This window comes from Heterocephalus glaber, unplaced genomic scaffold (genome assembly GCF_053883595.1).
Source record: "Heterocephalus glaber isolate CG9 unplaced genomic scaffold, H.glaber_assembly_v1.0 deba00001461, whole genome shotgun sequence".
Taxonomy (NCBI): Eukaryota; Metazoa; Chordata; class Mammalia; order Rodentia; family Bathyergidae; genus Heterocephalus; species Heterocephalus glaber.
Genome location: NW_028258308.1, coordinates 26,260,358 through 26,288,344, shown reverse-complemented (window position 1 = coordinate 26,288,344; position 27,987 = coordinate 26,260,358). Strand labels below are relative to the sequence as shown.

At 35.7% G+C, this 27,987-nt stretch overlaps 1 protein-coding gene across 8 annotated transcripts in view; it reads left to right on the top strand.

Moving 5' to 3' along the window:
* Nucleotides 1–27,987, top strand: part of Tusc3 (tumor suppressor candidate 3) — a 297,038-nt gene that overhangs the window by 127,256 nt on the left and 141,795 nt on the right. For 7 of the 8 annotated variants that reach the window (XR_015453460.1, XR_015453461.1, XR_015453459.1 and 4 more), the window contains one exon: nucleotides 2,806–2,895. The exons of the other annotated variant lie outside the window; for it this stretch is intronic. Coding sequence is in view for 4 of the 7 variants with exons in the window: in XM_087217201.1 (XP_087073327.1) it covers nucleotides 2,806–2,895 (90 nt within the window). In the remaining 3 variants the exon portion in view is untranslated. The remainder of the gene's footprint in view (nucleotides 1–2,805; nucleotides 2,896–27,987) is intronic. 8 annotated transcript variants of the gene reach the window in all.

Genomic DNA, 27,987 nt, shown 5'->3' with positions numbered 1-27,987 from the left:
CAGAACCACTGAGCTAAATCTCCGGCCCCATAAGCTCATTTTGATTGCTGTCACTGCAGAAAACTGTTTGACAAATACAAGATGTTCGCAATAAAAGCAGGCTTTTCAGTGCTTTTGAGTCAAGCTCCGGATATTCTGCCTTGACTTAAATACAGATTGTATGGAGATTTGAAGTTGTCTCAGATATATTTTAAGGCCACTTTCAAATGGGATCTCAAACGATTGATCCTCTTTTAACATGGGCAAAGCTGATTCACCTGGCTTATTCACAGGTGGATTGCAGATGCATTCCTTCCAAGTATGTGGGTCTTTTGTGGTTGGGAAGTAGCTCAAACCTCATGATAACTGAGATAGGTGATCATGCACCTACTGGGAGAAAGAAGACCCTGGCTTAGTCTCTTTCAGAATCTCCAAATTCCCCATAATTCCAGTTTGTTTTTAAATACAGCTATTTTATCTGCCAATCTGAACAGTTTTCATTCTCCCCAGCCATGACTGAGTTCGTTGAGCAGGTTGAATATGTCATATGAGTAAGCAAGTTTTTAGACCCATTCTGTGTTACTGAAGCATCCTGCCAGTGTTGATTATTTTTCTAGAACATATTTCAGAAGTGGCTCTTGTAACTCAAAAACTGGTCAGAGCACATGTATGTTCTGCCTCTATCTCCTCACTAACAGGCATGAGTTATGCACATATACATTAATATGGTTGAGAATTTTAATTATATCCTTCAAAACTTGTTAAATTCAGGTAACATTTTTCCACTAGCCAGCATTTCTCTATGGATGACAGTGCATAGACTCACATTCAGAAGCAACCTCTTTGGCTTAAGCAGTGAGACCAGAGATCATCCACTCTTGGCAGCCTTTCCATTCGTGTGTATATTGACACAAAATGACCAGTTCAGATTTCCTTATATATAGTCATTCAAAGACTTGAATAGTTCTGCACCTGTGGTGTTGGTTGGCAACAAAAGTGCAGGCAGCTAATCCTTGTGCATATTTTCCTGAAATACAGTACCTTCTGTGAGCCATTCCCAGTAGGGGTTGTGCTCCTATGATAATCTAATGTTGAAAGTTATCTGACAGGAAACAGCTTAGGTAATAATGTGAGCCATGGGTAGCAGCTCACCTCCTGCTGTGCCATGGGCTTCCTGGTCAGTAGGTTGGGGACACCTGTTTGGTATTTTTGGGTATCTATTAAAAACAAAAAGGTCTCTTCTTTATACTACAGATGTGTTTATTCACTAGATATGTCTTTTTCTAGAATCCTGAAAAATACCCTTCTAGAACACTATATCATAATTACAGAATAATCAACCTAAACTTTCTAATTTTACTGAAATGGTAATATGAATTAACTATAGAATTTTTCTTACATAATTTAAATTTTACGTGATTTTTAATATTGTAAATCATTCTCTATACTCATCTTAATATTCTAGTGTATCTTTTAAATATAAAATCTTGACTTTCATAAAATATCTCAACCTAGGCTAAGTCTTTATGAGTCAAATCTGGTTTCTACGATGTTATTCTTGAGAAAGTGGGAAGAGGATTCAGATAACACTTTTTGATGAAAAAAACACAAAATGTCGTAATGAGATAATAAAAGAATAGCAATAGTTATTACACTGTGTATTGTTATCTTCAAATAGTTATTCAGAGTTCAAGATATAAACCAAAATATTAGTAGCCTTGCACTAGGACTGAAGCAACATCCTTCCGAGAGACTGAGTGAGACAATCTTGGGAAATAGGCTTGGAGAGGGTGAGCACTACATAGCAATCCCCTGGGAATTTTGGGCCCAGACTGGGAAGATCATGGATCCCATTTCCAGATAGCATCTCCAAACCTGTTAGATCATCATCATTTTCTGAGAAATATTTTGACTTCCAAGAAATTGTGCGACAAAATCTAATTTTTTTCTAGGTTAAAATATCCTTTGTAATTTGACCCACCCTATGTTTTCCTTTTTGTATCCTCATTAGTCATTTAAAAATTAATAAATATAAAGAAGGATTGGAGAAATTATAGGACCATAGGTAGTGCTACATATTTTTAACCTAAAGAACACATTTAAGTCTAAATGTGTTCATGTTCATGAATTTTAAAGTATATGGTTTAAACAGAACATACCCATGAGTGACAGTGATAGATCTATGTCTTCTGGTTCCTATACTTTCTTCCACCCTGCATGGTATTGCCTTGTATTTTCAGAACTGTATTCTGAGTACACTTCTTTTCTGGTAAATCCACCAGGCATAAAAAAATTATCCATAGGATATCCCTGGCAGTATCCTTTTATGATTTCTTCCATCTCTAAACATCTTCTGAATTTACAATGCACACACTTTTCTGAGAGCACTTTAAGTATTTATGGAGATGTAAGTATTATAACCTGAGTATGTAAGCTTTTGGTGATCCAAATTAATATAGGAATGAAGTTTAGATGTCTATGTAATTATCATATCCTTTCATCTATCACTGAAATATCAAGAGTTTCATCTGTGCTTTTGACTGGGCCAGATAGCACAAAATATCAGAATATCTGTCACCATACCAGATGCTTTAAATACGTTATTCAGTTTAATCAGTACATCTCTTCAACAGAATTGGCATCCCCGTTTTATAGATATAGAATTTAAGATGCAGAGAGAATAAGTAACTTACCCAAGACTGCATGGTTAGTAGATGGAAAAGTTGTAATGGATGAGCTGATTCATTATTTTTAAAAGGCAGATTCGTATCACAAAATGTGTAATTCTCTGGCTTATATATTGAAACATTGTGTCCTGTTTTTCAGTGTATTGTCTTTGCAATGACATCTGGCCAGATGTGGAATCATATTCGTGGACCTCCATATGCTCATAAGAACCCACACAATGGACAAGTGGTAAGTGTATTTTCTAACCATCAATATTCTGAGCTTTAATCCTTCTTGATGGGAAATGGAAATTATATTTAGCATTTAGTACAAAATGATTCTATTCATAAGCCAAAATATATATTCTCTATTTTCTCCTTTGATACCCCTCTGCATACATACACACAGTGTAAGGGTTACTTTAATGCTGAGTTTTTAAAAAATCATTCAGTATTCCTACCACATCAAATACATTCCCACATAACTATGTTTCCAACTTCATAAAGTGCTACGGCAACAATATGTAATGGCACAAGAGAAAACAGGAACAGCTTGTAGGCAGTATCCTATCAATGATAAATTTAACTTACTTCAAAAAGGTTAAGTAAATATTATTAAAAACCCTAGCGTCATTGCAGTAAAATGTTAGGAATCCTTTGCCACAAAATTAAAAGTGGAACAAACGTGTTGTTATGAGTTCACAGTAGTGGTTGCTCCTGAATTCATATAACTTAGTTCTCTGCCCTCTTTTTTTTGGTGGGTAAGAAAACTGTGACAGATCAATATAGCCTAGTGTTCAGTTTAAGAATTAGTATTAGGTTGGTGAAGATTTAAAACAGTTTAATAATGTGCTTTCTTTTCCACTCTAACTTTTCTACATTTTTCTTTTGGAAAGGATACATATTTTGAGAGAGTAATACAATGATGCACTCTTGTGGACTGATGACCATTTTTCAAAAATGTTTTAACATGTCACTGTGATCTTATCTTCTTACCACTTTGCTCCTGAAGCCCTAGCCCCTTTCTTTTTTTTTTTTTTTTTTTTGGTACTGGAGATCAAACTTGGATCCTTGCGCTTGTGCAGCAGGCAACGAAACCACTGAGCTAAATTCCCGGCCCCAAATATTTTTTATTGTTATTTTTGGTACCGGGGATCGAACTCAGGTCCTTGCGGTTGCAAGGCAGGCGGTGGAACCACTGAGCTAAAACCCCGGCCCCCTAGCCCCTTTCATATGATTTCCTGGCGTAAGCTTCAGGAAATTTCTGCTGATAACAATTATAACAAATGCCATCTGTTGATTACTAAAAGGCACTAGATGTATACAGTATTTATAGGCTAATAGATAAATATTTCCAAATCATACCTTGATTATAATTTTAATACTGATCTGTGTGACGTCCACTAAATTTGGAAAGCCTAAATGGTCCTCATTTCTTGCCCATTTTAATTTTCCTTTTCAACCTAGTTGCTCTGCTACTTTGCAGAGAAACTCAGTATTACTATCTTATTTGTACTGTTTATTGTTCATAAATAAGCTTTTTTTTCTGCTTCCATTCCTGGGATATTTTCTACCTTTATCACCTTGTAGCCATCTTTTAAATCTCATCTAACCTGCCATACCTCTGGGATACATTCCTTCTTACATTCTCTCTCCTTTCCTTTAAATATTTATGAACAAATAATTAATCAGTTTAGATATTATGAAGGTTTTTGGTATAACACTTTTAATCTTTATTGTATAATTTATTAGTTAAATCCTTAAATACACAGTTTCTCGTAAGGTTTTTTAAAACACTCCTGCCAGCTTGAACCGCTGGTGGTACACACAAGACTGTCCTGTCAAGTGGCTTGTACCACTGGTGGTACAAATGGATCTAATTACTTTTATTGGTCTTTTTACTAATAAAATTAATGAAAACCTACTCAGTAGGATAGTCATGAAGGTACCACCAGTGGTTCAAGCCACCTGGAAGTGAGACATGCGAATCATGGCCCTGTCATGAGCATGTTAATCTGTATAACTTGCATACAACTAGTCCTCAGTAATAATTTCATTAAATAATTACAATGGACTCATATCAAGAGATTTTTATTTTAGGTTATCTTAACTCTAAACTTTTTTTTTCTTATTCGTCACAAGCACAATAGGATTAACATGTCACTGTTAATTCACTGCCATGCTCTCCATTTCATAAAATATTTTTCCCTTTTTCTGTGGTCAGTTCCTAAATTAAATCCTGTGTTAGTGATAAGTTGAGTCATACTCTTTGTTTAAACAGTTTGACTGCTGTTTTCTATGTTGGAAGGTTTTTCTTTCTCATTTGTAGTAAGAACGTTTAACATGAAATTTTCTGCCTAACAAATATTTATACAATATAGTATTGTTAACAATAGGCATGATATTTGGCAACATACCTTGAAGACTTACTCATTTTGCATAGTTGAATTGTTTTCCTCATTGGCAGTCAATCCCATCCATTCTTCTCCATTCATCCCTTAGCCACCACCATTGTATTCTCTGCTTCTGAGTTTGACAGTTTTTGATAACTCCTGTAAGTGAAATTATGCGGGATTTTTCCTTCTACCTAGTTTATTTTGCTTAGCATAATGCCCTCAAGGTTCATCTGTGTCAGTGGGTATGGTAGCATTTCCTTTTTTGTAATGGCTAAGTAGTATTGCATTATGTGTATTTACCACACTGTCTTTTTCCCTTTACCTGTCAGTGAATATTTAGGTGTTTCCTACTTCTTTGTGCACATTGCTTCAGTGAACATGGGAGTCCATGTTTTAGCTTTTTGATTAACCTCCATACTATTTATCATAGTACTTGCACCATTTTATAATCCTACCCACAATGGACAGGGGTTCCCTTTTCTTCATATCCTTGTCAACCCTTATAATTTTATTTTAATAATGATCATCCTAACAGGTAGGAGGTGATAGCTCATAGTAATTTTGATTTGTGTTTCCTTGTTGTTACAATTTAGATCAAGAATATCCCTCCAAAGGCCCATGTATTCAAGTTGGGGCTTTTGGAAGGTGATTATATCACAGGCGTACAAACTTTTATCAGTTGATTAATCTGCTGATGAGTGTGTAGTTCAGTGTGTTGTTAGGAGACAGGGCCTGGCGGAAGTTGGTCACTGGGAGTGTGCCTTTGAAGAATGTATCCTGTCTCCAGTACCAACCCCTTCTGCTCTCTTTGACTGTCCCTTCTCTGCTTCCTGGCTGCCATGAGGTTTGGAGCTTTACCCTGCAGTGGTTTTTCTACCTTGGAGGAGGCCTACCATAGAATGAAACGTCTCAAACTGAGCCGAAATAACCCATTCCACCTTGAAGTTGGGTATGTCAGGGATTCTCTTTGACATCAACAGAAAGCTGACTCATTCACCTGGTAATTTGTGATGTTGAAAATCTTTTTATGTATCTTTTGATCATTGCCTGCCTTCTTTGGAAATGTTTATCCAAGTCCTTTGTCTATTTAAAAAATCTAGTTACTTGCTTTTTTGCTCTTGAAGCATAGGCATTGCATATGTATTTTGGGTTATATGCCATTGTCAGGTATATTGTTTGCAAATATTTTCTCCTGTTCTGCAGGTCACCTTTTCTCCCTGTTGATTGTTTTCTTTTCTGTGCAGAAGTTTTTAATTTGATACAGTCCTACTTACCTATTTTTGCTTTGTTGTCATATGCAAAAAGTTATTGTCAAGACTAATCTATGTGTCAGATGCCAAAAAAATGGTTCCTTTACAGCTGGGTAGGTAGTAACTAGAAAGGGACAGCAGAGGCTTCTAAGTATCTTTTTTGTTTTTAATGTAGGTGATAGGTGTAAGGTTAGACCAAAGCATGATTGGGACTACTGAGGCAGGGAAAGTCTAAGCAACATGTGATAAGTTTATTGCCATCTAGGTACAGATGGGCCAAGGGCAAGAAGGCCGTTGACATTGAGAGGAGAGTGTGTGCGGTTGATATGGGGCATTTTAGGTAGGGGAGGGGGCACTGGTTGAGAGGGTGGAAAATTTTAGAGTTCCATGGGGGATGGGCCTGGGGCCACCTGGTAAATAGGGCAGTGTTGCGAGCAGGGCAGCTGTTGGCTTCTTCTTATCTTTGTGTTCCTATGGATGCAGGTAACAGGTCTGCTTGGGTGGGGGTCTGGCTTGGGGGCCTTGTCAGTGGGTACACAGGTGCAATGTTAGTGAAAATTCATCTAACTCTAAACTTACAGAGTATGAACTTTAATAATGCATTCCGTAGTTCTATGATTTTTTTGCAGAACATAAAACTTCAAATATATGCGAAACATATGGTGTTGATATTGATAAATCCTGTCAGGTTTTCTATAAAATATTATTATAGATGAATTTATCTATAATAAACCAAATAGGCTGGTTGTAAGGATTAAGTAAAACCATTGCTATCATTGTTATACCCTAATATTTGTCTTTATCAGATGTTTGATAAACACTTCATTTAATATTATTCATTTGGAAATTTATGGTATATATGTATAGAGAAAGAACCTAAGCTGGTTCCTCTCAAACTTATTTTTTTCCTCTGATCCTCTGGCACTGGACACACTGTGGGCAACCTTGATGTCTAATATATAAAGTGCTTTGCCATTTATTATCACCAACTCCAATACTGTGAGGTTGGAGAATTGGTCATTTGGTAAATGAAGAAATATAATATTCCAAGAGAATGTAGAAGAACCAGATGTGAATGGTGGATCTTGAAATATGATTAAGAGTTATTCAAAGACTAAATTGATGATCGATTAAATTATTTTAAAATATAGAGTTTAGAAGTATATATTGTTAGCAACAGTGCTTAATGTTTCAGTCTTAATGCTCTGAGAATTCTAAATGATATGAGTCAGAGATGATACCTACTGTTTCCTGTATAGAGACCGACTAAATATGGGCAAAAGAGGTCTGGCAGAATAGTTTAATGGTAGGCTCACATCTGTGAGACCCTAGGTTCACGAAGCCTAGCCAAAAAAATAATTGTACACACACACACACACACACACACACACACACACACACAGGTGAAATGCCCTCTTTAAACTTTTATTTTACTTTCTGATCATAAAATAAATGTTTACTAAAGACATTTAGAGAATTCTAAAGAAAATAAAGTCCTGCATTTTTTTGTCCAGGATAAAATATATGATGCAGTTAAGTGCACTGTCAATTGATAGATGGTAGGTTAAAGAGGATGTTATTGTATTGTATTGTATTGAAATATAAAGCATTGAGAAATATGAAATACACAGCATTGAAGGCTAAGCTAATTGTTAAAAATGAAGACAGTACTTAAAAGACCATTGAGGGTTGAGTGGTCTTTCTTATATTGAGCAAATGCCATGTGTATAAACCTTCTAAATACCTACAGTTTAACAAAGGAAATGAGTTTAAATACATTTCCAAAAATGGTGCTATTAAAAAATGGAAGCCAAAGAAGTGAAAAGAGATTTTCAGACTAAAAGTGGTACAGACCTTTGTCTTTCTTCTTCAAACACTGATAGGGATGCATAAGAATGCAAAACTAACAACAGAAATACAGACTTAAAGCTAAGCTCAAATGCTAAAATGCAGGAAAATTTCCAGGAACATCAAAATCTACTGAAGTGGACATACATGCATAGCTTCTTTGTCTCATTAACTTCTTTGAAGTTCACACAAAACTTCAACAGTATACTTTTCATTTGTTTTACTTACTCTCCAGAAATACTTCTGCACTTCGCATGTCACATCTTTTTATTATTGGAGTATTTTGTGTTCTTGTTCATGGCATCATGGGCTGTTGTTTCAATGACAGAAGCATAAACTTGCTCTGTGAAATATAAACTGACAATAGATTTTACTTATGAGCCCAAACATGAAAAGCATAGTATTTTCCTTATACTATTATTAAGTTAGGTTTCAGAACCAAAAGCTTCACACTTATCATTTTTTCACACTTGGAAACTTTGGAAGCCTGAAATACTGATATTAGATAAAGGTTATCAGGATTTAATATTTCCTCATTAGTAAAAATTTCAAGGTAGATATAAATGATTTGTGTTCTAATGCTACATTAAATTTCACTGTCCTTATGGATTGGATATATTTTATAAAATGTAGTGAAAAGGATGTTTGGCCTGTAAAATTCATATTTTTGCATGTTCGCCAAACCTACCCCAGGAACATTGAGTAGTGACTGAACACATTTTAGGTTGTTATAAATGTAGCGGCAATTTTCCACTACTGGTATTTAGTAGTAGAGGCCAGCATATTGCTAAACATCCCAGAAACAACCTCATAGATACAACAGAAAAATAATCTAATCTAAAATATCAGATTGTTGAAAGCGAGAAGCTCTATTTAGATCTTCAGAAAACCTCAGATATAAATTTGTCTTCTTATATATTTTGGATCCAAGGAAATGGATCCAAATTCTTGTCTAGAATATATATCCAAAGGATGTTTTTGTTTTTACAAAAATAAAAGAATTTAACAAGTGAAATAACCAATGTTTAATGCCATGCTGACTTACAATTTAATGTGTGGATTGCCTATATTGAATATTTATCAATAAGTATGATTGTTTTAAAATGGGTTTAGTAATATATCTTTATAAACATGAGTTAGTCTGTGAAATTTAATATGCTTAAACAGAGATGCTAATAAGAGGAGGTGAAGACCTCTCATTTCTACAGGGAAAGAGAAGCAGACGGAAAGCGAGAGTTGAACTCTTGTCCAGCCTCTGCCTCTTACCAAATGTGTCATTTTGGAGGAGTTACTCAGTCTTTCTTCTATAAAATGAACCTAACACTTTTTCTCACCTGGCTGTTTTTATGACATAAAATCAGATAATAGCTGTTGTCTTTTTTTTTTTCTTTTTCAGGGCTGAAAATTTTTATTTCTGTCCTTATGCTAGCACCTGATCTGGTAGACAATATTGCCATAGAATAAAGAGGAGAGGCTGTGTCAGCTAACACTAGGTCTTATGCCAGGCTGGCTTTCAGTGTCAAGCTGGCAAGAGTCCTGGGGAAGTGAGGGAGTGGGTGGAGTAGGCAGAAGCTGGAGACATCAAGCCTGAGTAGGCTGGGTGGGAGAGGCAGAAAGAGTCAACCAGAGAGCGCTGGGCTATATGAGCACTGCAACAGTTGAACATATTCTTGCCTCTGTTTCAGTTCCTTCCAAAACAGAGCCAAACACTGATTCATTTGAAAGTAGCTCACACTGGAGGTGAAGGAAACATGGGCGAGGAGTGAGAAGTAGAGTCTGGGAAGTGAGGACAGCTTGTCTTATCGGGTCAGTGTGATGAGCTACCAAAGCTGGATTCTGCCAGGAGGTTCCCGGAAGCAGTGGAGAATATGTATCCCAGTTTTCCCAGTCAGTGGCGAGGGAGCCAAGGTGTGGGTACAGCAGCTCCAATGTTACGTGTTGAGTACAACTGGCCCCTGGTGCTGGTCACCTTGAGCTGTCAAAGGTCAGGCTGGAGGGAGCTGAGGGGCCAAGGGTAAGCAAGTACTGCAGGCAGTATGAGTGTAGATAGTGTTTACTACAGTTTCTAATACTGTGCTGTTTGTAAAGCAGCACAAAAAATATATGACAAGAACCCCTACTTTTCCTACTGGTATTTTTAAGACACCATACACTGAAAAAAATGTGACAAATAATACTTTAAGTATTTTATCAATTGTGAATAGTTTCATCTTTATCATGTATGTTTTATGGAGTTTCATGTCTATGACATATGTCTTACAAATCATCCTGCAAAGTATAGAAAAGTGTACATATTTAAGACTGTCTCTATAAGAAATCATTTTATCCTTATTACAAATTTTAACAATTCTTCAGTAGGTGGATAGAACATTTATTCCCTTATGGAAGGTTTGTTATCCATGCTTTGTCAATGGGGCCTGTGCTTTAAATTGTATTTTCCTCAAGTGTTATGTTACTGTCCAATGAACCATTCCTCACTACTTCCTGTTCCCTTTGTAATGACCAATGCACACTTGAGGAAGCTTGATCTGAACAGCACATACTCTGCGGCTATAGGCTATCAGTGGAATTTATTATGTATAAATGATAAATAATTGGCCTGCATTGGACCTGAACTTCTTATTCTATATTTAATAGTTTAATTTTCTAACTAAACTTACCTTACTGGAACAATCTTAATACAAAGCTATGGAGTGTATTTTTTGTCTTCATGTAGTTCTTAGTTTTTGTAAAATGTAAAGGTAACTTTGGTGACTCTGTTCACATTATCACATATTAATTATGAATTAAAATATGCCTAGGAAAACCCAACCATATTAACAGTTTCACTTCATTGAACTTAAATATAAATGAATACAGAGAATGTAAAGAAAATTAGTAGTGCAGACAGTATGATGCTGTGCTGATTTGAAAGTTTATTTCTTTGTCACTATTAGGATGCTATATAATGGCATGAGTCAAGTCATAATGGTCCACTTAACAGCATGAAAGTCATCAGAAAAGCGATCATTACTGTGTAGCTGAAGGGCAACTATACAACTGTCTGGTTACATGGGGCATAAAAACATTTGTTAACAATATCTTAAAGAAAAATGAATTGAATAAACTTACACTTAGGTTATAACCTACGTTGAAAATAAGTTTCTTTTTCTAGATTTGAATTTTAGCTGATGCCTGAATGTTTGCTGTATATTTGCCATACATAATTCAAAAAATTCCACTTTATTGTGGTTATGAATAAGGCTAAGTTATATTCTACATACAAATGCAAAAGGATTTATTGTGAAATGATATGTTGCTGATTTTATCTATAATTCATCACTGATGAAGCAGCAGAGTCTTATACTTTTCCCTTGCAAAGACTACACCTATGCCTCAGGGGTTTTGGACATGCTAGATCTTTGAGGGACATATGAAAGGTACTGGAATTCTTCAATAAGCTGAAAATTGTACAGATTGAAGCTAAATATAATTATTATATTTGATTACAAGTAGTTACAAAGGCTATTCAGTAGTTTTATTGTAATTTTTATACCATCTACAAAAAATATCAACATTCTGACATTATATAAACAAAGAACAAGCATACAAACCCAAGAAGATTGGAGTATTAGACAAAGCAAATATATGCAGAAGACTTACAATACACTTTGGAATTGGAATTCTGTCCTCTCATTCACTTCTTTATTTTTCTATCCAATAAACGCTGTGGAGGAGCCAGTAAATGTGAGGTACTGTACAGTATTAGACTAAGTGAAGATCTGTAATGGAATCCATAGACTAATGGAGAGATGTATTATTATATATGTTGACCAGATTTTATATACAGAATACCAGTTCTTACTGCATTGCTTGCCAGTAGAAACTGGAACTGTTTTGTAGAAGTTTTCCTCCTCAGTACCAATGGTTATTTTATTGCTAAAATAATGTATCTTATCTTGTGCAAACTCTGCCCTGGATTCGTTTTTTAATTTTTTTAATATTTTGTCTATGTAGTTGGCTTAGATTGTAGCTCTTTGCTTTCATTTCTAGGACTTGTTACTGTGCTCTATGCCTTCTATGTACTTAGCTCTGACTTTCATTGTTAGCATATATCTAGGAACTGTGGAACCTAAACTCTGGTTCTATCTTGATTATTGACTGCAGGAGGTAAACAAAACCGCTTCCTTTCAACTGTGACTACCTGTGACTCTGGCAATTAGTTAAAAAGGATACCTTACTGGTATCCTTGCTTCCTAACAATGCATTTTGTGATAGATACTGAATTTATAATAGCTGAATAAATGAATAAGTTTTTTCTTGCAAAAAAATGGGACTGAAGTTGTATTTTCAGCCTTTCAGAACTTTAAAATGTGAAGGGTTTTCCTTTTAAAATGTATTTGTATTTTGTAACTAAATCCTTGTATTATGTATACATAGGGATTATAGAACTTCAGAATGACAATGTGCTTTCATATGTCAGGCTATATGTAATACAGTTAAATATTCTCTGATACCCAGAATGAATGTGATTTCAGAGGAGAAAGTGTTAAGAACAGAGAGAAAAGAACCCTCTCAGAGAAGATGAATTACTCATTAGTTTATTCATATTGGTTAAATTTTTTCTAATTATGAAAAATTATTATGTTACAAAGACTAATAAGCTAAATAGATTCCTGTAGAGGAGCCTTACAGGCCATCTGACCACCTCCCCCAGCTACGAGGAGCAGATCTGCCCCCAGTGCCAGTGAGGTGAGCCTTTCGGCCCGCTGTACCACCAACCCCAGCACTGAGGAGCAGGGGGCCCTAGTGTTGAGTAGGCCCCCCTGCCACCCCCCCCATTGAAAGGACAAGACATGTAAAAAAGCCTCAGAATCACACTTCCAGATCACCTAAAGGAACCCCGAAGGGAAATGAGATGAAAAAATCTGATACTTAACCAACTGGACTCCCTGAACTGGCAAAAAAACAGTTTCAGGAAAAAATGAAATCAGAAATAATTTCTCAGGTAACAGCAGAGATTGTGCCCATAGTGCAAGACATGATTGATAAATCTAGAGAGGACACAGATTAAAAAAATACAGGAGGTGAGGAACATGATGAAATCCAACATAGGAAACAATGGAATTCATAAAACAGATGCAAACAGATGTCCAGGAGATTAAAAACTCCATTGCAAGTTTACACAGCAGAATGAGCCAATGTAAGGACAGAATTTCAGATATAGAAGATAAGATTGCAATTAGTAACCAGGAAAAGAAAAATTTCTTAAAAATAGTAAGGGACCATGAGAAATCAATCCAGCAGCTGCTAGACAATGCAAAGAAGAATAATGTATCACTGATGTCAGTCAATGAAGAAACAGAAGAGAGTACAGACAACATAAAAAAATGGTTCACAGAAGTGATAGCAAAAAACTTCTCAAACAGAGGAAAAGAACTTCACATACAAATAAGTGAGGCATATAGGACTCAACTAGCCTTGATCAAAAAAAAATTCTACAAATAGGCATATAATTGTTAAGAGTCCAGAAACCCAACAGAAGAACAAAATTTTACAAGTAGTTAGAGAAAAGAAACAAATCATATACAAAGGAAAGCCCAAGAGAATCACAACAGACTTCTCAATGCAAACCCTCAAGGCAGGAAGAGCTTGGAGCGACATATTTCAAGCTCTAAAAGAAAACAGTCTCCAACCCAGATTGATGTACCCTGCAAAACTATCTTTCAAAATTGATGGAGAAATAAGATACTTTCATGACAAAGAGCACCGTAGGAACCTCTTGAATACCAAAGCAGAATTCCAAAAAATTTTAGACAGTATCCTAGGAAAAGAATATGCAGATCAAAACCCCAGGAAGCCCAGCAGAATGAATCTATTTGGCATGACAAGAAACTAAACGCAAAGGGGGAGAATCCAACAAAAAGAAAAAGTTGTGACTATAATATGTCAATACATATCAGTTACAACCATCAATGTTAATTGTCTCAATTCAGTAGTCAAAAGAAATAGGCTGGCAGAATGGGTCAAGAAGCAAGATCCAACAATATGGTGCAAACAAGAAACACACTTAATTAAAAAAACTCATAGACTCAAAGTTAAAGGTGGAAAACAATATTCCATGGGACAGGGACCTGAAAAAAAGCAGGAGTAGCTATCCTCTTTGCAGATCAAGTGTATTTCAAACCAACAGTCATTAAGAGAGACAAAGAAGGACACTACATCCTTGTAAAGGGAACAGTACAAGAGGAAGAGATGACAATCAAACATATATGCACCAAACATTAGTGTTCCCAACCATATAAAACAAATACAAATGGACATGACAAATTAAATAAGCACTAATACAATAGTAGTGGGGGAACTCAATACCCCACTGTCACAAATACATAGATCGACTAGACAACAAATAAGCAACAAAATACTGAAAATCAATTAAATTCTGGAGCAAGTGAATTTAACACATGTTTACAAAGTATTCCACCCCACAAAATCCGAATGCACATTCTTTTCAGCTGCACATGGATCATTCTCCAAAATAAACTATATACTTGCTCATAGAACATTTTAAGTAAGTGCAAAGGAATTGCATTTACTCCCTGTATATTATCAGACCATGGTGCGAAGAAATTGGAGATCAATAGCAAAAGAAACCATAAGAATTTCATAAACACATGGAAACTGCACAACACACTTCTGAATAACCAGTGGGTCAGAGAGGAAATGAAAGAAGAAATCAGACAGTTTCTACAATTAAATGACAAAGACACTAGAGCATATCGGAATCTATGGGAAACAATGAAAGCAGTCTCACAAGGGAAATTGATAACAGTGAATACTCCAATTAGGAAAACAGAGAGACCTCAATTAACATGATGCTGAACCTCAAGTTTCTAGAAAAATTCTTTTTTAGGACAAACCCAAAGCTTATACAGGGAGGAAATTATAAATATCAGAGCAGAAATCAATTCAATGGAGATGAAGAGAACAACACAGAAATTAATGAAACCAAGAGTTGGTTCTTTGAAAGAATCAACAAAGTTGACAAACCCTTAGCCAACCTTATCAGAAAAAAGGAAAGAAAAGGCCCAAATCCATGCAGTTAGGAATGAAAAGGGTGAAATTACAACGGACCCAGCAGAAATTCAAAGGAGCATCAATACCTACTTTGAGAACCTATATGCCAATAAGATTGAAAATATTGAAGAAAGGGACAGGATTCCTAGACATGTAAGAATTACCAAAATTGAACGAAGAAGACCTAAAAATTCTGAACAACCCAATATCAATCAATGAAATTGAAAACATAATTAAAAACTTAACAACTAAGAAAAGCCCAGGTCTTCATGACTTGACCACTGAATTCTACAAGCTATTTAGAGGAGAACTACTACCACTACTGTTTAAACTCTTCAATGAAAATGAAAGGGAAGCAATACTCCCAAATTCATTCCAGGAAGCAAGCATCACCGCAATCCCCAAAGCAAGAGAAAGACCCAACCGAAAAAAGTGAACTGTAGGCCAATCTCACTAATGAACATAGATGCAAAAATCTTTAATAAGATACTGGCAAACAGAATGCAGAAGATCATCAAGAAGATCATACACCCTGAACAAGTGGGATTCATCCCAGTGCTGCAGGAATGGTTCAACATACACAAATCAGTAAATGTAATACACTATATCAGTAGAGGCAAGGACAGAAACCATATGATCATCTCAATAGATGCAGAAAAAGCGTTTGACAAAATCAATGCGCATTTATGATAAAAACCCTTCAAAAAATTGGGATAGATGGCCTCTACCTCAATCTGATAAAAGCCATCTATGAAAAACCAACAGCCAATATCATACTAAATGGTCAAAAACTGAAATCCTTCACACTAAAATCAGGAACAAGGCAAGAATGTCCACTATCACCACTCCTGTTCAATATAGTTTTGGAAACATTACCCATGGCAATTAGGCAAGAGAAAGAAATAAAAGGAATAAAGATAGGCAGTGAATAAGTCAAATTGTCATTATTTGCAGATGACATGATACTGTATATAGAAGACCCCAAGAACTCCACCAAAAGTCTTCTAGACTTAACCAAATTCAGTGAAGTAGCTGGATACAAGGTCAACACACAAAAATCAATAGCTTTCCTCTACATGAACAACACACTATGAGAGAAATAGGGCAAACAATTCATTTCACGATAGCATTCAAAAACGTGAAATACCTAGGAATCAACCTAACAAAAGAAATCAAAGGCCTCTTCTCTGAAAACTATAGCACTCTAACAAGAGACATTGAAGAGGATATCAGAAAAAGGAAAGACATCCCATGCTCCTAGGTAGGAAGAATCAACACATTGAAAATGGGCATACTTTCAAAACTGCTATATAGATTCAATCCTAATTGAAATCCCAGCAGCATACTTCAGGGAACTTGAGAAAAAAATCCAAAAATTCATTTGGAAAAAGAAAAGTCCTAGAATAGCAAAAGCGATTCTAGGTAACAGAGACGTGGCAGGGGGTATCACAGTCCCCAACTTGAAACTATACTACAAAGCTACTGTGATAAAAACACCATGGTAGTGGGAAAGAAACAGAACTGAGAACCAGTGAAACAGATTAGAAGATCCAGAAACAACCCCAGACACACTCAGCCATCTCATCTTCCACAAAGGAGCCAAACACCCTCACTGGAGGAAAGATAGCCTCCTTAATAAATGGTGCTGGAAAAATTGGGTTTCAACTTGCCAGAGATTAAAACTGGCCCTATATCTCTCACTGTACAATAAACAAAAATCAAAATGGATTAAAGATCTAAATATTAAAACAGAAACACTGAACCGGGTGGAACAGAGATTAGGTAGAACTCTTAAGGACATTGGTGTAGGAAAAGATTTTATGAGCAAAACCTCAGTTGCCAATGAACTAGCACAAGCAATCAACAAATGGGATCTCTTCTTACTAAAAAGCTTCTGCACAGCAAGAGAAACCACCAACAGTGTGAAGAGACAACCCAAAATGTGAGCAAAAATTTTCACCTGCTGTTCCTCAGACAAAAGTCTACTACCTAGAATCGATAAAGAACTTAAAAAGATCAGACCTCCCAAATTTAAAGACCCAATCCAAAAATGGGCATCTGAAATGAACAGACATTTCTCAGACAAGTAGAATAGCAAAAAAAATATGAAAATATGTTCAACATCGCTGGTCATTTGAGAGAGGCAGATGAAAACAACACTGAGATTCCACCTCACACCAGAAAGAATGGCTGCTGTCAAGAAATCAACCAATAACAAATGCTGGCGGGGGTGTGGGGAGAAAGAAACCCTTTTCCATTGTTGGTGGGAGTGCAGACTGGCGCCACCACTGTGGAAATCAGCATGGAGATACCTCAAAGAACTAGGACTAGAGGTCCCATTTGACCCAGCTATTCCCCTGCTTGGTATCTTCCCCCACAAAATTAAAAGAATCATACCACAGAGACATCTCTGCACCCATGTTTAGAGTAGCACAGTTTGTAATAGCTAAAACTTGGAAACAGCCCAGTTGCCTGTCAAATGGAGACTGGATTAAGAAAACATATTCTTTTTATAAAATGGGTACTACTCAGCCATAAAGCATGAGAAATTAGAGATATTTATAGCTAAATGGATGCCCATTGAGGCCATGCTCTTAAGTGAAATAAATAGGACACACATGTGTAAATACCAAATAGTTTTTCTAGTGTGAGAAACTGAAAGAGTAAATAAGGAATAAAAGGTATAATAGATAATGTGAAATAGGAAGAAAAGGGGCAAAGGGGAAGGGGAAGTGGGAGGGGAATGGAAAGGAAAGAACAGAATGGAATTAATATGAGAAAATGAATGAATAAATGAATGAATAAATAAATAGATTTCTGTAGTCTTTAAAAGCTGAGGAAATTGTTCTCAGCCTAACAATCAAATTGAGTACAATTAAAGATAATTCATAAGTACATGTATTTAAGTTTGAAAAAAGCATTTAGCTATGTCTTTAAACTTCAAAATAAGGCCATAAAAATTTCAGTACCTCACTGTTTCTTATTCTTTATATATAAAAAAGTGTTTTTTCGGCTGATTAGTTAATACAATGAATTTTGTATAAACTTGGATGAAATAAACATTCAAAAATTGTCATATTTTCTACATCAGTGTTGTATAGATAAAACTTATTTTTAAAAGTTAATTATGAAAAAATGTTATGAGGTTGCATTAAAATTCTTTATTGTTTTTACATTTCTAAATAAACTTATTTTTCCATAAAGTCTTAACACCATATATCATGTACATTATCAATACAAAGAATAAATATATAATATCTCTTGTATTCATTACCCATAGTAAGTATGATTTGATTGTGTTGCAGACAAAATTATATTTTAGTTATTAGTCCTAAAATTTCAGAATAATCAGTAATACTAATGAGATGAAAGCATACCTACACATTGGGAAAATTTCTGATTCTTTGGCATAAATACTACTAAACACTATGTCTCTTTAATGATTGTTTTGCGTGCAAAGCTTATTTCATGCAATCCCATTTGTCAGTCTTGCATTTTTTTACACTATTGGAGTACTATTCAGGAAACTGTTGCCTGTTCCTATGCCTTGAAGTGTTTTGCCTGTTTTCTTCTAGAAGTTTCAACGTTTCCTGTGTAATATTTAGATCTTTGATCCATCTTGAATTGAGTTTTTACAGCTGATAGGAATCTACTTTGAATCTTCTACCGATGAACATTCAGTTTTCCCAGTACCACTTATTGAAAAGCTATTCTGTTCTCTGATGTGTGTATTTGGGCCCTTTGTTAAGAAGATGGTTGTAGCTGTGTGGGTTTGTTTCTGGGTATTCTTTTTTATTCCATTACTTTATATGTGTTTTGTCCCAAGACTGCTATTTTTGTTGCTATATCTCTGTAGTGTATTTTTAAATCAGCTATTGTGATATCTTCAGCATTGCTTTCTTTGCTGAGAATCACTTTGGATATTCTTGGTCTTTTGTCATAAATTTTAGGATTGTTTTCTATTTCTTTGAACAGTGTTCTTGGTATTTTGATGAAGATTAAATCGAATCTGTAGGTCATTTTTACTAATATAGCTATTTTAATGATATTAATTCTGCTGATCCCTGAACGTGAGAGGTGTTTCCATCTTCTAGTATTTTCTTCAGTTTCTTTCTTTACTATTCTGTAATTTTCATTGTAGAAGACTTCTCCTTCCTGGATTAAATGCGTTATTTTTAAAGCTACTGTGAATGGAACTGATTTCGTGATTTCTTATTCAGTGGATTCATTATTAGGGTATAGAAAAGCTACTGATTTTATGTTAATTTTGTATTCTGCCACTTTGCTGTATTTGTTTCTCAAATCTAAAAGTCTTGTGGTGGAATTTTTATGATCATCTAATAACAGGTTCATATTGTCTGTAAATAGAGATATTTTGACCTGTTACTTTTCTATTTGTATCCTTTTTATTTCTTTCTCTTGACGAATTGCTCTAATTATCAAGTATCATATTGAACAAGTAGAGACAGTAGATACCCTTGTGTCATTCCAGATTTTAGAGGAAAGACTTTTTTTTTTAAGGCAGGATTTTGTTATGTAGTTCAGGCTGGCCTTGAACTCTCTATGTCATCCACTCTGATCTTGAACTCACAGCAATCCTCCTGCCTCAGCCACCCAAGTGTTGGGGCTACAGGCGTACACCGTCATGCCTGGCAGATGGGTTTTCACTTTTTCCCTAGTTTGTATGATGCTGACTTTGTGTGTCATATCTTGCCTTTATTATGTTGAGACCTTGTTCCATACCACCTCACTAAACAGAGCTGGGTCTCCTTTCTCTCTGACTGCAAATGTGTCCAGTAGGAGAGTCTACATTCTTACAGTCTGCAGGAGAGGTTCCCTTCCCTGTCAAACCACCTTGGATTGGGTGCTGGCGCACTCTGTCTCTGTTACTTATCATTCTGAGTATTTCTGGGTTTTACATGATTACTGACTCTCTTGAATTGCACTTAGGCACTTTCCTGTAGCCACTCTACTTTATCATGCTACCTGTTGATTTGGATCAATTCTAAGTATCACCTTTCTGATGAAGTCATTTCTTTAATTTCTTGGGTAAGTATAAAATTCTATTCTGAATTGCAATAGTATTATTTCATCTAAACCTACCTTTTTTGTATAATCACATCTACTATAAATGAAAATATAATGATTCCCCAAATCAGGCTATTACCCATCTTTATAATCCTCTTCATAAGACTGTACATACTTGTTGAATCAAGGGCACCAAAAATGGATTATATGTATTGTAGTCTTTAGGTCAAGAATACCACCTGTTTCTCTCTACATATTTATAAAATGTTGAAGGTTTTATTTTGTTTTATGTTATGTTTGCTTGGTTTTGGAGTAAGCTGAGAAAATAAGTAACGTATTTATTTTGTTTTATTAACTCTAGAAGACTGTTGACTACTTAGGATATAAAGATTACTACTTAGAATATAAAGATTATTATTATGAAATTATTTCTAGCTAGATAACAATATATTTAGTATAGTTAACAATTTAATATGGTTGTGATTGTTTAATTGTGATTTATATATGGTAAAGATTAATCTCTGAGTAATTTGGGGTTTATCCAGAAGTCTTTTGATTTAGACTTGCAGAAACTGGGTGCTAAAATATAGACTTAACATATAAATGAAGTGTTTAAAAACAATTTAGGATATTACTTGTCTTTGTTATAACATCATATTTATTCTGTAAAAGTGTGACATGGAAAAAACTGTTGAAATTTATAATATTCAAGGTAAACTTTGTTCACAAAATGAATTTAAAATAGATGTACTAGCAGAGCTAATGTGTTAATAATGCAAAAATGGTTTAATTGTCTCCCAAAGAAGCAATTACTGTGAAAATAAATATTTTATTTCTGCCACAAAAATAAAATTATTGTGTCATACATCAAATCTTGGAGGAATCTTTCAAAATCTCTGAAAGTTAGATAATTTTATAGTCTTCTCTCACTGAAAGAATAAAACAATCATTTCACAAGAAAGTGAAGATTATGAAAGATGTAGTAACTATATATTGTGTCTGAGATATGCACTTTATATACTTATTAAATCTTTAAGTTATATTTTCAAGTTCAACATGTAAACTATGTATCTTTAGAAATACATGTTTCACTATAGGGGATTGTATAACACCACTGTGCTCTCTCCTCTGTAGTTTCTTTTCATACATGATCTGAAAATGGTCCATGCTTTTAAGAGTTAATGGTATTTAACAAGGTGTAAAATGTTTCATGCAGTGCATCTTCCTGTTCTATAAGAATCCTGTAACTATTTGATTCATGCATACTATCTAAAACCTTACTTCTTAAGACAAAATGCCTGCATTATCATCAAGATAATATCTGTGGTACCTAAGTTACTTGAAACTATTACGTTTCAATAGTATGTGCCATTGGGTAATTTTAGTACCTGACACTGCCACCCTCTCGTTATTATGTGAAATGTTTTTATTCCTTTGACTATGGTATGTCTTTTCTCTGTTCTTATAGTTTTAGTAATTAGAAACCGTTATTGTTCTGCAGTTTGTTGCTTAATAAATCTCTAAATCATGACTCATATTCAGGATATTTTAAACAACTAACAAGTTTATTAAAATACCCCTGTGAAGGGGCCAGGGATTTAGCTCAGTGGTTTTGTCGCCTGCTGCGCAAGCACAAAGACCTGAGTTCGATCCCCGGTACCAAAAAAAAAAAAATAACTCTGTGAATATAACTAGAAATAATGTAACTGTAACAACTCTTCACTTAGTTGTAATCTATACTTCATTACTGTTTATGAAGTCATTACTAAAAGCATTCTCATGTCAGAGAAAGTATTTTTCACTCATTATTCTGCTAGCACTTCCATTCGCCACAGTTGCAGAAATTTTCAAACAACTTCCCTCTTTCCTTCTCTCCCTCTTTCCTCCCTCTCTTCTTTTTTCCTCCCCCACCGCCCTACCTGTGTAATATTTTCTTGATGACATCAAATCTCCAGACTATCTGGATTTTTTAAGTGTCCATCTGTAGTAATCAAAAACCTGTCACAATAACCAACATTAAGAGTACTAATATGATCACAGATAATTGAAGTAAATATATAAAGTGCTACTTTGCTTCAGGAAGATGTTTAAATGCTAAATGAAGCTTGCGTCTTATTAATTAATGGAATAATTTTCTAATCAACTTTAGATCATGATAGTGCATGACATTTTTCCTCTTATATAGGACTTTGAAAGATGAGAAAATTATATAAGAAGAGTGAAAAAAACCATTGGAAAGCTTTGTGAACTTTTACATTTAGTGGAGTTCAGAGTATAGTCTTCTGTTAGGCAGTAACTAAAGTCCTGGGGAAATTCAATCCAGAAAACAGAGATAAAATAAAACTTTTATATTTTTTATTTTTATTTTTTATTGATTTTAAATTTTATTTTTTTGTTAAATTCTTTTATTGGTACATTTTAGGTATACAAAACAATTACATTTCTCATTGGGAATTGTACCTTTACATAATACATCTTGGGTCTTATATTTTCCCCATTCCTAGCCCTCCCTTCATCCCCTCCACCCTTCCCTATTTACAAAGACTTTATTTCCATTTTTTCCATTTCTCATCATTTTTCCTCCCTCTTTCCTTTCCCCTGCCCCTCCTACTACCCCTACCCCTTTGGACCTTTTCTTCCTATTTTGCATTATCAATTATTCATTCTAATCATTGGTACATTTTAGGTATATGATATAATGACATTCATCATTGGAAATTTGCACCTTTACATAATCTCTCTTGGTTCTAATTTTTCACCCTTGCCCAGCCCTCCCTTCAACCCCTCCTTTCCTCCCTATTTACAAAGATTTTGTTCCTATTTTTCCATTTTCTCATATTAATCCCATTCCTTTCCTCTCGCCTAGCCCTCCCACTTCCTTCTCCTTTGCCCCTTTTCTTCCTATTTCACATTACCTATTATACATTTAGTCCTTATTTACACTTTCAGTTTCTCACACCAGAGAAACTATTCAGTATTTATACATGTGTGTCCTATTTATTTCACTTAAGAGTATCGCCTCAATGTGCACCCACTTGGCTATAAATGTCTCTAATTTCTTATTATTTATGGCTGAGTAGTAATCCATTTTATTAAAAAAAACCACATTTTCGGATTGGGTCTTTAAATTTGGGAGGTCTGATCTTTTTAAGTTCTTTATAGATTTGAGATAGACCTTTGTCTGAGAAAGAGCAGATGAAGATTTTTTCCCACATTGTGGGTTGTCTCTTCACACTGCTGGTGGTTTCTCTTGCTGTGCAGAAGCCTTTTAATAAGAAGAGATCCCATTTGTTGATTGTTTGTGCTAGTTAATGGGCAACTGAGGTTTTGTTCATAAAATCTTTTCCTACACCAATGTCTTCAAGAGTTCTACCTAACCTCTGTTCCAACTGGTTCAGAGTTTCTATTTAAATATTTAGATCTTTAATCCATTTTGATTTTAGTTTAGTGCATGGTGAGAGATATAGGTCTAGTTTTAATCTTTGGCAAGTTGAAGCCCAATTTTTCCAGCACCATTTCTTAAAGAGGCTATCTTTCCTCCAGTGAGGGTGTTTGGCTCCTTTATCGAAGACGAGATAGCTGAGTGTGTCTGTTGTTGTTTCTGCATCTTCTAATCTGTTCCACTGGTCCTCAGGTCTGTTTCTTTGCCAGTACCATGGTGTTTTTATCACAGTAGCTTTGTAGTAGAGTTGCACGTTGGGGATTGTGATACCCCCTGCCATGTCTCTGTTACCTAGAATTGCTTTGGCTATTCTGGGTCTCTTCTTGTTCCAAATGAATTTTTGGATTGTTTTCTCAAGATCCATGAAGTATGCTGCTGGGATCTCAATTGGAATTGCATTAAATCTATATAGCAGTTTTGGAAGTATGGCCATTTTCACTATATTAATCCTTCCTACCCAGGAGCAGGGGATGTCTGTCCATTTTCTGATATCCTCTTCAATCTCTCTTTTCAGAGTGCCATAGTTTTCAGAGAAGAGGTCTTTGATTTCTTTTGTTAGGATGATTCCTAGGTATTTCAGTTTTTTGGATGCTGTTGTGAAAGGAATTATTTGTGGTATTTCTCAGTGAGTCTGTCATTCGTGTAGAGGAAAGCTATTGATTTTTGTGTGTTGACCTTGTAACCAGCTACTTAACTGAATTTGGTTATTAAGTCTAGAAGACTTTTGGTGGAGTTCTTGGTGTCTTCTATATAGAGTATCATGTCATCTGCAAATAACAACAATTTGACTTCTTCATTTCCTATCTTTATTCCTTTTATTTCTTTCTCTTGTCTGATTACCGTTGCTAATGTTTCCAGAACTATATTGAACAAGAGTGGTGATAGTGGACATCCTTGTCTTGTTCCTGATTTTAGTGTGAAGGATTTCAGTTTTTGACCATTTAGTACGATATTGGCTGTTGGTTTTTCATAGATGGCTTCTATCAGTTTGAGATAGAGACCATCTATTCCAATTTTTTGTAGGGTTTTTATCATAAATGCATGTGAGATTTTGTCAAATGCTTTTTCTGCATCTATGGAGATAATCGTATGGTTTTGTCCTTGGCTATATTGATATAGTGTATTACATTGATTGATTTGCGTATATTGAACCATCCCTGCATCCCTGGGATGAATCCCACTTGATGAGGGTGTATGATCTTCTTGATGATCTTCTGCATTCTATTTGCCAGTATCTTATTAAGGATTTTTGCATCTATGTTGATTAATGAGATTGGCCTATAGTTCTCTTTTTCAGTTGGGTCTTTCTCTGCTTTGGGGATCAAGGTGATGCTTGCTTCCAGGAATGAATTTGGGAGTATTGCTTCCCTTTCAATTTCATTTAAGAGTTGAAACAGTAGTGGCAGCTGTTCCTCTCTAAATGTCTTGTAGAATTCAGCAGTGAAGCCATCAGGGCCTGGGCTTTTCTTAGTTGATAAGTTTTTAATTACGTTTTCAATGTCATTGGTTGATATTGGGTTGTTCAGAATTTTTAGGTCTTCTTCGTTCAACTTTGGTACTTCATATGTATCTAGGAATCTGTCCATTTCTTCTGTGTTGTCCATCTTCTTGGCATACAGGTTCTGCAAGTAGGTATTGATGATCCTCTGGATTTCTGCTGGGTCTGTTGTAATTTCACCCTTTTCATTCCTAATTGCATGGATATGGGCCTTTTCTTGCCGATTTCTGATAAGCTTGGCTAAGGGTTTTTCAATTTTGTTGATTCTTTTGAAGAACCAACTCTTGACTTCATTGATTTTTTTGTATAGTTCTCTTAGTCTCCATTGCATTGATTTCTCCTCTGATCTTTATAATTTCCTGCCTTGTATGAGCCCTGGGGTTGTCTTGCTCTTCTTTTTCTAGAAGCTTGATGTTCAACATCAGGTTGTTTAATTGGTCTCGTTCTGTTTTCCTAATACGCGTATTCACTGCTATGAATTTCCCTTGTAAGACTGCTTTCATTGTGTCCCATAGATTCCTATATGTTGTATTGTCATTGTCATTTAATTGAAGGAACTATCTGATTTCTTCTTTAATTTCCTCTGTGACCCATTGGTTATTCAGAAGTGTGTTGCTCAATTTCCATGTTTTTATGAAATTTTTTGAGTTTCTTTTGCTATGGATCTCCAATTTTATCGCACTATGGTCTGATAATATACAGGGGATAACTTCAGTTCCTTTGCACTTACTTAAACATGTTCTATGTGTGAGTATGTAGTCTATTTTGGAGAATGACCCATGTGCAACTGAGAAGAATGTGTATTCTGATTTTGTGGGGTGGAAGACTCTGTAAACATCTGTTAAGTTCATTTGTTCAAGAGTTCGATTGAGTTCTAGTATTTCATTACTTATTTTTTGTCTAGTTGATCTATGTATTTGTGACAGTGGGGTGTTGAGGTCCCCCACTGCAATTGTATTAGTGCATATATGACTTTTCCTGTCCATTAGTATTTGTTTTATATAGTTGCGTGCACTAGTGTTTGGTGCATAGATATTTATGATTGTCATCTCTTCCTCTTGGATTCTTCCCTTTGCAAGGATGTAGTGTCCTTCTTCATCTCTCTTAATCAGTGTTGGTTTGAAATCTACTTGATCTGCAAAGAGAATAGCTACTCCTGCTTTTTTTAGGTTCCTGTTTCATGGAGTATTTTTTTCGACCCTTTCACTTTCAGTCTATGAGTTTCCTTTTGAATTAAGTGTGTTTCTTGTCTGCAGCATATTGTTGGATTTTGCTTCTTGACCCATTCTGCCAGTCTGTTTCTTTTGATTGGTGAATTGAAACCATTAACATTGATGGTTATATCTGAAACGTATTGACTTATCATTGCCATGACTTTTTCTTTTTGTTGGGTTCTCCCCCTTTCCATTTAATTTCTTGTCGTGCCAGATGGGTTCATTCTGCTTTGCTTCCTGGGGCTGTGATCTTCAATATCTGTTCGTAGGCTATTGTGTAAAATTCTTTGGAGTGCTGGTTTGGTATTCATGGAGTTCCTAAGGTGCTCTTTGTCATGAAAGTATCTTATTTCTCCATCCCTTTTGAAAGATAGTTTTTCAGGGTACATCAACCTGGGTTGGAGGCTGTTTTCTTTTAGGGCTTGGAATATGTCACTCCAAGCTCTTCTTGACTTAAGGGTTTGCATTGAGAAGTCTGTTGTGATTCTGATGGGCTTTCCATTATATGTGATTTGTTTCTTTTCTCTAACTGATTGTAGAATTTTGTTGTGTTGCGTTTCTGGAATCCTAACTATTACATGCCTATGTGTAGATTTTTTTTGATCAAGGCTATTTGGAGTCCTATATGCCTCACTTATATGTATGTCAAGTACTTTTCCCCTGCTTGGGAAGTTTTCTGCCATCACTTCTGTGAACAGGTTTTTTTAAGTCATCTGTACTCTTTCCTGTTTCTTCCTTGACTCCAATCTGTCTTATGTTGTTCTTCTTTGCATCATCTAACATCTGCTGGATTGATTTCTTATGGTCTCTCACAATTTTGAAGCAATTTTTTTTCCTGGTCACTAATTGCAAAGTTATATTCTGTGTCTGAAATTCTGTCCTCACATTGGCTCATTCTGTTGTGTTACTTTTAGTGGAGTTTTTCATCTCCTGGAAATCTATTTGGATCTGTTTTATGGATTCCATTTGTTTCCTATGTTGGGATTCCATCATGTTTCTCAGCTCCTCTCTAGATTTTTTAATCATGTCTTGCACTAGGAGCACAGTTTCTTCTGTTATGTGAGAAATTATTTCTAATTTCATTTTTTCCAGATCCCCTTTTGTTGCCAGTTCAGTGGGTCCAAGTAGTTGAGTAAGAGAGTGTTCCTTCTCATTTCCCTTTGGGGTTGCTGTAGGTGATCTGGAAGTCTGGTTTTGAGACTTATTTACATGTTTTCTCATTTTGACTGGGGGTGGTGGTGTTGCTGTTGTCGCCTGCACGGATTACCTCCTCTGAGCTGGGAGAGGTGGGACAGGGGCCGTGAGCAGCAGTAGGGTTGGTGACCCAAAAGCCCTTTCCTGTGGGCTGGGAGCACTGGGAGGGATGGTGCCCAAGAAGCCCCTTCGTCTGGACCAGGAGCAGTGGCATGGTGGCTCAGAAGCCCCTACCTCTAGGCTGGGAGCAGCGGGACTCAGTACCGTGGTCTGGTGGTCCGGTGTCCTCTGTGTCTTTGTAGTGTGGAACCAGGTGACTGTATAGAGGAGTGGTGGGGGGGAGTGTCCAGTGGATTGTTGCAGGGCATGGGCTGATTGGATGTGTTCCACGCGACTCGTGACCTTGGTAGGGCGCA